The sequence below is a fragment of the Cervus canadensis genome, chromosome 8 (assembly GCF_019320065.1).
Source record: "Cervus canadensis isolate Bull #8, Minnesota chromosome 8, ASM1932006v1, whole genome shotgun sequence".
Classification (NCBI taxonomy): Eukaryota; Metazoa; Chordata; class Mammalia; order Artiodactyla; family Cervidae; genus Cervus; species Cervus canadensis.
This window is the reverse complement of record NC_057393.1, coordinates 78214775-78227421: the sequence shown is the minus strand read 5'-3', so window position 1 is coordinate 78227421 and position 12647 is coordinate 78214775. Positions and strand designations below refer to the sequence as shown.

Genomic DNA, 12647 nt, shown 5'->3' with positions numbered 1-12647 from the left:
GAACTCAGAGTTAGCGAGAGTTCCTCTTAAATTAACATAATTCCTTTGCCTCCATTCTGTATTCTGAGCCAAACTTATCATAACTGGGTATCTAAATACCACCTTAACTTGTGTAAACATACCTAAGTGAAGAAATAGTCTAATTTATAGGGAAACACTAATAGTTCATCATGCAATTATCTCTGGTCCGGCACACTCCACTTTAGCTAATTAACAAGAATGCAAAAAAAAAAAAAACAAGAATGCATTGACCCAGGATCAAAATTTTTACTAAGTATTTCCTTAACCACTTTTCTCATTATATAAAACATACATAAGCATTTAGCACCGGTCCTGGCTCATAACTGTTAAGGTCATATCTAGGTAATTATGCTTCTTACATGATGACTATTACCAAGAACATTTATAGAACATTAAAATTTTTAGTAATCTATTTGCATGGTTATTTTACCTATGGACAGGTAACCCTTCCCAATGAAATGTTTTAGAAAAGCAAGATCTGTATTTCATAGCCATTCCACTATTTGATTTTACTTGTAATATGGTACCACTTCTGCATTTAGTTTAAGTGTATTACCACAAGAGGGCAGATAACCTCAACCAAGTAGTAAGCATCTCTGAAGTGGGTTTTGCACTCACTGGTGCATTTAAAATACTATACATAGAACATAACTAACTTCCCTGGATGTCAGAGGCTTGCCAAGTGCCACTGCAGACCCATTTGGCAGGACTAATAACACACCAGAAAGTCCTAAAACTCTTTAAATTGCCTGGGTTTGGATAGGTTAAAAAATGTAAAAGCTGTACAGAAATTCTGTAAAGGAAAAAAGAAAAAAAAATTGTTTTATATTCTGAATTTAACAACCGCATAACATTTCTCATTAGATAGTTAACATCAGCAGAAAGGTAGGTCACTTGGACTTATAACAGTCAACTTACAACAAAGAACTAACATGGGCTGAAAAATCAAATAGATTTATTTAAGGTTTAGATAAATTCAACAGTTATAATGGGATTTATTATGCAAAGTTAGGGAATTTGGGGAGTTCATCTTTTATTTTTTAAAGATTCATGTCTCATACTTGATAGCTACAGTCTCCTATAAAACATACCCAATAATGATACTACCCAAATGTTGCATTAGACAAATGCTAGTTGTAAGTCACTGGAAATTATGTCTTGTATAAAGTCACTGTTACTGCAAAAAAAAAAAAAAATCTGAGCTTACTCCTGTTAGTGCTCTAGGACTTACTAGCTTAAGAAATATCTCTGCCCACACTTACCTTCCTGTTTGTTTAAAAAACTGTTCCTCAAATTCTCTCAAGGCTTTCCGGAGTCTCTTCTTATCAGCCCTAGTTTCTCGGAGATGGTCAAGAAGTACAGGCCTGTATCAGGTAGAATACATATTTGCCATTATGGAGCTCTGGCATAACTGAGAGAGATGAGCAGAGTTAGATATTTAGGAAAAGGCTAAACAGAAGTGTTCTACTTAAAAGGGTGCCTTTTGAATAAGGATGACACATGTAGAGCCTGACCGGGGGAGCACGTGGCAGGGGGCATCACAGAGGAGGAAAATACACCATCAGAAAATGGAAAGGACGGATGGGTGGCAAGCAGACTGAGTCCATTATAAAAAGTGGGGACAGTAAAGGCCACATGAGTGCATGAGGGAGAAAGCATTTTGTAGGCATACTCATCAGTTATCTGGCGACAGACTAAAGAGAGGCTAGAGGGAGAGATTTTAAAAACAATTCTACTCTGAATCTTGACTATAGGGGGAATGTCAAAACCCTTGGGAATGAAACAAAGACCCAAAGAAAGCTGTAATTACGTTGCAGATTCTACTTACTTCATTCTAAGAGAGAAAAGTCAACTACCTGAGACAGGAGTCTACCTGGGGAGCTTGTGTCTGGTTTCAGAAACTCTGTGAACTCCCTGAAACTATATATGGGCATTTTCTATAAAGAAAAAGATTCCACTGCTTTCCAAAGAGCCCTACATACTCCCTCCCTACCCCCCACCAAAAAAGTACAGTTGCTTTAGAACAGCCCACCAGCCAGCCAGTCAACCAAGAAAGAGAAGAAAGGGAGGGAAGAAGGAGAGAAGAAGGGAGGGAGGGAAAGAGGGAAAAATGGAGGAAGAGGGAAGACTGAAGTTCTGCTTCCAAACAGGTCACTCTTCTCTCAGCTGAAACTGGGGTGCCAGCTGATAACAAGCACACTAAAATCTCAGCTTACAACCTAGTCCTTGGTCTTTTCTCAGGTATTTGTGGGGATTCCATCCCTTTCTTGGGGCATATATACTCTCCACACTATTACACATGTTCAAAGAACTCATAATCTGGCCTATAATATACAAACGAAAGAAGGCCAAATGATCAGAGGAAGGCCAGCTACTGAATAATACTAATAATGACACTAATGAAAATCCAAATGGCTCCTGACTGAGGAGCCATTAGAAGAAAAAGGTCAGCTCATTTACTTAAGTCCCAGTCTGGCAAAATCATTTTATCTAAATAGAATAGAATAAAGGTCCTGACAACTTTTGACCCAACACAGAATCCCAGTTCCTTTTGTTCTAGCATCATCAAAGGCCAACACTACCAGGGATTAGACTGGTACCAGATCCTGCTGAAATGACGTGCAGTGGTATAAAACTGAACATCAACCCTTAGGATATCTTTAGGACCATATTGGGCTTTCCTGGTGGCTCAGACTAGATAAAGAATCTGCCTGCAATGCAGGAAACCTGGGTTCAATCCATGGGTCAGGAAGATCCCCTGGAGAAGGCAATGGCAACCCACTCCAGTATTCTTGCCCTGAGATTTTCATGGACAGAGGAGACTGGCGGGCTACAGTCCATGGGGTCACAAAAAAGAGTCAGATACGACTGAATGACTAACACTTTCTTTACTTTATTTAGGACCTTATTAGGAGCCTTGGTTCCTCATGGCTTTATCTCCTCAATTTCCCTGTTAGGAGGATAAAACCAGATTGTGTTTTCTGGTGAATGGCATTTTTTAGAGAGTGTAATAGCTCTTCTGAGTTGTATATTGTATGTACATATAAGGTCCCCCAGACCAGAAGGAGTTCAAAGACGACTCCACACTTAGGATTCACACTCACATGGTGGCCTCGTGTAAATTGGACATGGAGAGTGCTGGCGGTTTGACCTCCTTCTTTTCATCGGGGAGCAGGAGCCTCACAGGCTCAGTCTCATTAGAGTGTGCGAGGTGATCGCCAGTAGGAGAGTGAGATGCTGGATTTGGCAAAGAAGGCTGCTGACTTCCCTGTGGACAGTCTTCATCAGAGTCTTCTTCCTCCTGCTTATCATAAGAAGAGTTCAATAGAGTCACAAAGTGCTAAGTGCCTCTTAGGGAAGCAGAAACAGGAAAAGGGAACCATAAATAGACACTATGAAAACAGTAGGTGACCCCTGTGCCTACTGAGAACTTAACATAAGTTAATAAGCAAATAAAGCACCCCTGCTGGGCTAAAGTGCTTACCAAGCTCAGCTTCCTCTGCCGGCCAAAGAAGGCACAGACAGCTGGGAGATGTTCCAATCTGGGCTGCACTGCCTAGCAATCTTCCCTTCCCCCAAACTTATGGGCCCCAGCTTCGTAAGAGTTAACATGGGTGAGGAGAGATGGACCACAGACCTCTGTGTCCTGCTGTCACCCAAATCAGATCCTGGTCTGGGCTCAGATACAGAGAATACTCAGAAAATGGACAAGTTCAGGGAACAGCTTCATGAAGGCCAAAAACAAAATGGAGATTCTCTGTAACCTATTCTGACAATGCTTGTCACAACCAGATGATTTTCTTGCAAGGAAATCTGAAAACCATTCCCTGTTTTAAATTATGCTTCCTTAATGGGAAAATCTCAAAATATGAGTCACTATGTCTCTGTGTTTAGAGTTGTGGAAGTATAAATGTACGGAAGTATACTTAAATTTGTATCTGTTAATATTTATTTTCTTTTAATACTGACATCTTGAGCAAGTGACTGTTCTAATATTGGTGGTGTAGGATTTGTGGTGCTTTTCTAGTTCTGTATTTCCATAAATCATTCTTAATTAAAAGTAGTCTAACCCAATTTCAGTATTCATATTTTCTATTGAAATGAATCTGCTTCTATCTTACACAGTGATGGTCAAATGGTAACAAAAACAAATGCTGCATTATTATCAAAGAACACACAAATCAATTTTCTTATTAAAGGAGAAAAATTAACAACACCAGACTAAAAAGGGTTCTGTTTTGTCTAGCTGTGCTGTTGTAAATTAGGTAACGCCAGACTAAAATCCATCATTTGTTCTCCTCACCCAAACAATGAAAGCAAATGCTAAAACTGGCTTCAAAAATAGAATGGCTATATAGTCCTGTCTCACAGTAGTTTTAATTACCAGCCACTGTTAAGTACAGTGTGGGAGCTGAGGGAGACCTCGTTTCGACGCTGTGACACAACCGGCCGTGTGGGCAGGATATCCTGCCAAGAAGGCTTGCGTACCACCCTCCTGGTGTCGCCTCCCTAACTAAGTATCAGTGCAAAGCACAAGGACAGGTTAGTAGTGTAGGCAAGCTTCCTGACTTACAATTGTTGGAATAAGGGAAGGTGTGGACAAGATTTGCTTGATAATTCTGTATCGGTCATAAAGAGGCTTTATGAGGTTCTTGTCTTGCTTCGTTACCTAGAAAACATGAAATTAATTATTGTTCCTTTCTCAAACAAGAATGAAAACACATCAATGTTTTTAAGAGGCAAAAAATAAAAGTTTTGAAGCCTAAAAGTTTTGAAGGGATTACACTACTAAAATGCAACAGTAATCTTCAAAAGGTAGGTCATTGATAAGATACTGTATGAAGCACATGCCAATTTTCTTCTAGGAAAAGTTTCTTAAAGGAGAGGTCCAAGTTGAGAAAGATGTTTTTAGCGCTTACTAGAGGAATCCTCAGTGTTTAAATGGTAAGGCACCTTTAATTATTTAATTAAAGAATTAATAATTATTTATTTCTTCATTCTTAAAGAAACTAGTGGGTGACTGCAGCCTATCAATTTTTCTTCTGAAACATGTATTTTATCTGGACTTGGAAGATTCTATCCACAGATACCAACACTGTCCAGGTCTTTGTCACTACATACTTGGATTATATGCTAGTTTACTGGCTAAATCTGGCATAAACTAAATATATTGAATAAAACAGTAAACCTCCCTGGATTCTCAATTTCCTATCTATACAACAAGGACGTTGGGAGTTTAAAAAGTTCCTTCCAACCAAAAAAAGTGTATAACATCTTGGTCCACCAATCCATTCTATTACCCTTCTGCTCTTTGACTCATCCCTAAACACTACTTTTAACATGCCACAAGGCACACACAATTTTAAATAGTTTCCTACTTACCTATTAATCATCTGCCTAACTACCCACCCACCGACCTATCTCTCCATCCAAAATGACCAAACTCCTCTGCTTGCTTTGGTTTTCCTCCCTGATGTGTGTCCTGCATGAAGGTTCTATATATTCACTACACACAGACTCTGTTTCCCTCTGGTCCAGTGGATCTCACTCGGCAGGTGGTGGGAAGGAAACAGTAGAAATAGCACACGGCACACCCACCCCAGGGTCCTGACTCTGCCCTCCAGATCCCCGATGAGAACCCTGGAGGAAGAGAAAATGGCTCAAACGTGTATGTTTTCAGCCTTCTAGTTATTCTCATGCTACCCCACCTCCATCCCAGCTGAGAACCATTCTGGCCTCTGCCGATCTTCACAGAGAAAAGGAAGTGAAACATACCTGTATCTCACTGTCTGGGCCTCACCTGTTGTCTGTGTTGTAGCCTTGTCTGCCCAAATAAATTATATAATGTATTTCTTCAAATTCTCATGGTACACATGTATATGCTTTCCTACCACCCATCTAATAACCCAGGGTTTTATATATAGTAAAAGCAGTCTGATTTTTAGCAATCTTCATATAAATTCCACAGGCTATCTGACCCAAGGCTCTTTTATTTTCAGTAGAAAGAAAGACCACCTCTCTATGTAGAGCAGTTCATTTATTGGTTAAGTAACCCCAAGAACCTTTCATTTTCTAGCCCAATCATTCCTTAAAGGTTTTCTTAGTCATGATACATTTTTACACATGAAAAATTCACATATTAAATGGGATTTTAACAGGTAACAAAGAAAAAAATTTCTAGGTTCAGAAAACAGTAACATGTTTTTTTATTCAGTATCTTATTGGGACTTACATCCCATAGAAAGCACTTTGAAAAGGATGCATTTAACTATTATTGGCATCTCTCTATTGCAGTTTGATTTTGTTGATTTTGCTTATTTTTACAATAAAAATATTTTATATTATCTGGATTCTAGAAAAGCTAAATTTAGTCTTAAAAGGGAAAAAGAAAAGAATGACCAAAAAGCAAGTGAGAATGATGAATGCCATTACAGAAAGGTTCCTTCCACAGATGCTAGATAAAAGTCAGGGCATGTATATAACGTATGGAATTCATCTTTCACTCTAATGATTCTATGATTTACTCTTAGGATCACTATTAAAGTAATCCCCAAAGACAGATGTGAGGGTTCAATGGCCATAAGTATAGGACACTGTCAAAACTTTAATACCATCAGTGCTTATCCTCAAATACATTTGACAGGACAGCAGGCTGCCTGAAGAATAAGGGTTAGTGGTTATGCCAGGAGCTGTCTTCTACTCAGGGGCCTGTGGAAACTAGCTATTATGAGGCCTGCAAAGTGGATATTCATGGTGGAAAATGAGTCCAGAGGTAGGCTCTGCAGGACAGGTAACTCCAATCAAGGGGCCGAGATACATTTGACTCAGCTATTCCTCATTTCTCGGCCACTTTCTAGTAAGATTCAGACCATTTTCTCCTCTGACTCCAATGGCTATTTCTGAAATGCATCCTGCTCCCCAACTCTGCATAGGCTGGGTATGATATGTTAGTAGTATCTAACATGTTTTTTATTTAAATAGAGAAAACAAGGACCATGTTGAATAACCTGCAAGAGCCAGAGAGAGATCCAGAGCATGAATGGGTAGTCCGATTTTAAAGATAAATTTAAGGAGATAAACCCTGAAGCTAAATAACCCTTCCTTCCTGCTCCTCCATTTTTTTTTTTCATTTATTTTTATTAGTTGGAGGCTAGTTACTTTACAATATTGTAGTGGTTTTTGCCATACATTGCCATATGACCCAGCAACCCCATTCCTGGGCATACACACCAAGGAAACTAGATCTGAAAGAGACACGTGCACCCCAATGTTCATCGCAGCACTGTTTATAATAGCCAGGACATGGAAGCAACCTAGATGCCCATCAGCAGATGAATGGATAAGGAAACTATGGTACATATACACAATGGAATATTACTCAGCCATTAAAAAGAATTCATTTGAATCAGTTCTGCTCCTCCATTTTATGGCATCAGAAGAAAGGAAACTTCAAGAAGGATGAGCAAGAGGGGGCCATGCACAGAAGGAAATTTGATATGCTTTGTTGACAGCTTGACATCTCCATCATAAAAACTGCCCCACCTCACCTCACCCCACCCCACCCAGGAGGTTACTCCAGTCACCAAGGTCTGGAATGGCTGCCCCAAGCAGGCTGGTTTTCCAAGCAGAACTGCTATTGAGTGGTCAGCCCCAGTGTTCATTCCTTCTGGCCCCTGGTCAGACAGTCGTTCGAGAAAAAACTGCCGCAGCCTGAGTGCTTCTACCACCACACTTGTTTCCCTTCTCCCCACGGCACTGGTCCCGTGTGTTCTTTCACAAAAACATAGAAATCACTCAAACCGTCACCATAAACAAGCTCTCTCTTGGAGAGGGAGGTAGAACTGACATTCCCCTCTCTAGACAGAGAGTGATGGGAATCCATTATTCTTTAGCCTTAAGGACTCAAGTCCTGCCAAACTTTCCCTGAGTCTGTCTCCCTAGCCCCTCACTGAGGGAGACAGTCTGTGTGGAACAAATCTGTTTCAACTAACCAGTCAGTCCAACAACTAGTGACAGGAGGTCACTAGTGAACATCACCATGCAAAAGAGCTGCCGGAGAGGATGACCAGGTCAGTTCAGATTTCCAAGCACAGGCAGATCAATACCGGCCTTGAAAAGAGAGGCTGTAAATTCAAATAACTGGCTTCAAAAAATTACACACTGTATTTAATTTGGAAAATTATGGACTCTCTGAACCTTAGATTCTTAATATGCAAAATGAGGATTATTTTTAATTATCTTATGTAAATGTCTCTGGCACAGAGTCAGGCATACTAAATGTTATTTAAGTCATCAAACTCGTTGATTTGAGGTTACCATCAAGGTTGTAAATTACTAAAAGAGGAATACCATGGTGCTATTAAAGCATAAGTTTAATAAATAATGAGAAACTATGTCAATATGAATATGCAAAATGAAAAAAGGATACATAATTATGTAGACTGCTACCTTTTTTTAAGGGGCAAGTTAAGAATGTATATTGATCCTTTCTTGCATATGCCTTATATAGAAACTCCAAAAGGACACAAAAAAACATTACTAACAACAGCTCTACCTGCTCAGGGGTGGGAGAACTCAGAACTGGAGCTGGCAGATGGGGAGGAGTCTTTTTAATGTGTAGCTTTTTCTGTTTTTTGAACTATGTGAGAGAGTATTACCTACTCAGAAAATTAAATTTTCGCTGAAAGGATAAGTAGACAGAAGAACTTGATGGGATATTCCTTTTGGTGCCTTTTTCCTGTATGTCTTCCCTCCCTCCAATGCACAACTCACTAATCCATGATTAAATTTATTTCATCTTTATAATTATTATGTTTTTTAAAAATCTGCTTTTCTCTTCAAAGATGCTGCAGTTGATGAAGGGGCAGAAGAAGTAATGGTCATTACTCATCCACTTGGTAACCTGACCCTACCTACAGTTCCTGGAAGGGACAATAAAAAGGGGAGAGGTGCCAGTTCCAATTCAGCTGTCAGAGGAAGACATAAACAGGCACAATAATCAGAACTGAGGGATGATTCACTCATTTCCAGGGCTCAGTGCACACCCTGCGACCTGAAAGTGACTGTCTCCAAAAATCACCCACAGATGATGGAGGGAGAAAATCACTCAGTGGCAGGATCTGAACTGACAAGGCCATGCTGTAGGGTCTCCTGCATTTATCAGTTTTAGGACGAGCTCTGACTAAACACCATGGCAAAAATTTCAGGAAGAGTCATAATAAAGGCATCTCTAGAAAAGAAAGAACTCATCTTGAAAGCTTTAATATTTAATGCATTTTAAGCAGTAAAGCAAAGACCCCAGATGAAAATCATCTGTCATTTTGAGTTTAAAGAAATGGGACCTAATGAGATCACCTCAAATGCTAATCAGTTCCCCAAGGAGCCAAGAATAGTACTATTTTAGAAATTTTCAGTCCTCCCTTTGCTGCTTGTGTGGCTTCTAGACTCCCCCCTTAAGAACCATCTATAGCTGCCCGGCCACGTCAGGTTGGCTGTGTGAAGTTCTCCTGGAACAATCCTGCAGCTTTAGGTCCTGAGACTCACACATTCCACAGCCGGTGATCTCTTTTCTCTACTGCAGAGATACAAGGCTTCTCTGAAGGGACTTCTGACACTAGGAGTTTCCCTGGTGGCTCAGATGGTAAAGAATCTGCCCGCAACACAGGAGACCCGGGTTCAATCCCTGGGTTGGGAAGATCCCCTGGAGAAAAAGATGGCTACCCACCCCAATATTCTTGCCTAGAGAATTCCATGGACAGAGGAGCCTGACGGGCTACAGTCCATGGGGTCACAAAGAGTCGAACACAACTAAGCAACTTTCACTTTTCACTTTCTGACACTAAACAGTTCAATGGATGGCTGAATCATGTCAATGTATGGGCAAAAAACCTTCACAATATTGTAAAGTAGTCTTCCAATTAAAATAAGTAAAATAAAACAAGAGAAATAAACTGCCATTTAAACAAAGATGACTTCAGAGATGACCAGATGACTAGAAAACTCAGAGTTTTTCTGACCTTCAGACTTTCAATTACATGCTTTTATTTGACTTAAATGCCTCAGCAGAGTGACGGATCATCCCAGTTTTCCCATGACTGAGGCTTTTGATGACCCTAAAGTTAGGAAAGTCTAGGGAAACCTGGGATGGTAGGTCACCCTAGTCCTGAAAGATCTTAAAATGAGCATGTCCAAAACAGACCTCCTAAGCATTCCCTCCCACCCTCAGTGTACTCCCCCTCTAGCTTCTCCCCATCAGTAAATGGACCCATCTCCTTTCCTTTACTCCCTACCACCCAGTGAATCAGCACATCCTTTTGATTCTAGAACCTAAATAGACTTTGAATGTGTCTGCTTCTTTCCATCTCCACAGTGAGCATCCTAGTCCAAACCACCCATTTCATCTTCCCGTTTCCGCTCTTTTTCCCTATGATTTATTCTGCATAGTGTAAATCACACCATGCCACTTTCACACTTGGAACCATTCAACAGCTGCCTGATACTTTCAGTGGCCTGGGAACTCCTGTGTTATGGGCCCTGACCTGTTTTTTCTGACTTCATCTCATGCAGCCCTGTGCACGAGCACTCAGACCTGAGAATTCCAACCACAGATGAGCTCTTCCTTCAAAGGCCACCATACTTGCAATTCCATCTATCTAGAATGCTCTTTGCTGCTCTCTTGGCCTGCTGATTCTTTTGCATTAAATGTCACAGGACTTCCTCACCGCAATATATAATATAGAAACCATTCTTATTATTTTCTATCATATCATCTGTTTCTTTGCACAGTACTTATCAAAATCTTTAGTGGTTTTTCTCTGTTGAATTATTTCTTCTATCCCAACTCCCAGAAAAACATGAGTGCCAAGAAGACAGTAACCCACATCACTTTGCTATCTTGTTAATCTTTTTATCCAGCACATACTGCAGTTCATAACACTGGTAAGTACTCAGATCTTTTTGCAAATGAATGACTGCCCACCAGTTTCCAGGCATCGCCCTTTATTGTCAGAACAACTATATTAATAGGTATTATCTGTATTATTATCGATGGAGAAGTTGAATATCAGAGAATTAGTTCACTCGTCAAGAGTACATAACTAGAAAGTGGCTTATTCAAGGACTGAGTCCTGCTCTAAGTGTTATACGTTGCTTTTATAGATGTAGTCAACGTAACTATAAAAATAGGAAAGACCATCAGAAGCACTAAAGAATGGAAAACCACAGATGTGCCTGGATATGTGAGCATGTCATGTGTCTACACACACACACAGTTATCTACTTACCCAAGGACCATGACAAAGTCTAGAACCTTTGTGGGTGGGAGGAGGGGATACGTTGGCTGAGTGAAAATCACTCATCACGACACACTGGTTATTTTTGAGTTGAACGCTACTTCTTAATGACAGAGGTATCCAAGGGCCCATTTCTACTTGTATGTCATATGCACCAATGTAAAGGACTAGTCCAAGGGGAAACAGTAAGCCTTTTGGGATTTGGCATATGTTGCCATCTTAAGATCTAGACTAGATAATGTAAATACAACAGAACAAAGTCAGCATTCTCCTCAAGAGGACTTCATTTCAAAGTCTAATATGCTAGTCTGTTCATTCATAAATCCATTCACTCTATAAACACTTATTCAATACCTTGTACAGACACTAAGGATCGTAAGTAATAAACTTCTTTACTCAAGAAGTTGTCAAGTACTGTGAGAGGCAGAAAGTGGCACACAGAATAGTTACAGCTATGTTAGGGTATTATTTGGTTGTTAAATCGTGTCTGACTCTTTTGTGACCCCATGGACTGTAGCCTCTGTCCATGGGACTTCCCAGGCAAGAATATTGGAGTGGGTTGCCATTTCCTGCCTCAGGGGATCTTCCTGACCAGGGATTGAACCCATGACTCCTGTATTGGCAGGCAGATTTCTTACCACTGAGCCACCGGGAAGCCCTATGTTATGGTAGCTACAGATTATTCAAGAAATGAAAGACAACCCTGCTACTCAGAACTCAGACAGAAAAGACTACTAGCAAGGCTCCTTGGCATTAGTAAAATGTGAGCATAGATATGCAGGAGAGGAGGGACTAACCAGGTAAATACGAATTGGTTTTATCATCTTTTTTTGGTAAAATATAATACATCTTTTCTTTGAGCTCATATATCCAAATGTGTAACTGACAACTGTATCTAGGTATCTCACCAAGATTTCAAAACTAAGATGTCTAAGCTGAAGTCTTTAAATATGTTACCTAGCACTCCTCAAGAAACCCTACCTCTCTATTCTTATGATATGAAATATTAAACCACATTCACAAGGCATTTACTCTCTGTGTCCAAATTTATAAGTACAACATTCATAACAGAATATGGCTCATTCAAGTAACCCTAACTTAACTACATCTATAAAGACCTTGGGCTTCCCAAGTGGCTCAGTGATAAAGAATTCACTTGCCAATGAAAGAGACGCAGGAGACTTGAGTTCAATCCCCAGGTTGGGAAGATCCCCTGGAGGAAGAAATGGCTACCCACTCCAGTATTCTTGCCAGGAAAATCCCATGGACAGAGGAGCCTGGTGGGCTACAGTCCACAGGGGTGCATGCACACACACACACACAGTAAAATGAGTC

General features: G+C 40.2%; 1 protein-coding gene across 8 annotated transcripts in view; it reads right to left on the bottom strand.

Annotated features, from left to right (window-relative positions):
• FAM13C (family with sequence similarity 13 member C) overlaps positions 1–12647 on the bottom strand; it is a 138208-nt gene that overhangs the window by 2783 nt on the left and 122778 nt on the right. For 5 of the 8 annotated variants that reach the window (XM_043476913.1, XM_043476915.1, XM_043476914.1 and 2 more), the window contains 3 exons: positions 4595–4690; positions 3126–3325; positions 1284–1385 (listed from right to left, as the gene is read on the bottom strand). In XM_043476913.1, coding sequence (XP_043332848.1) covers positions 1284–1385; positions 3126–3325; positions 4595–4690 — 398 coding nt within the window. The other 3 variants (XM_043476910.1, XM_043476917.1, XM_043476911.1) reach the window with 2 other exon arrangements.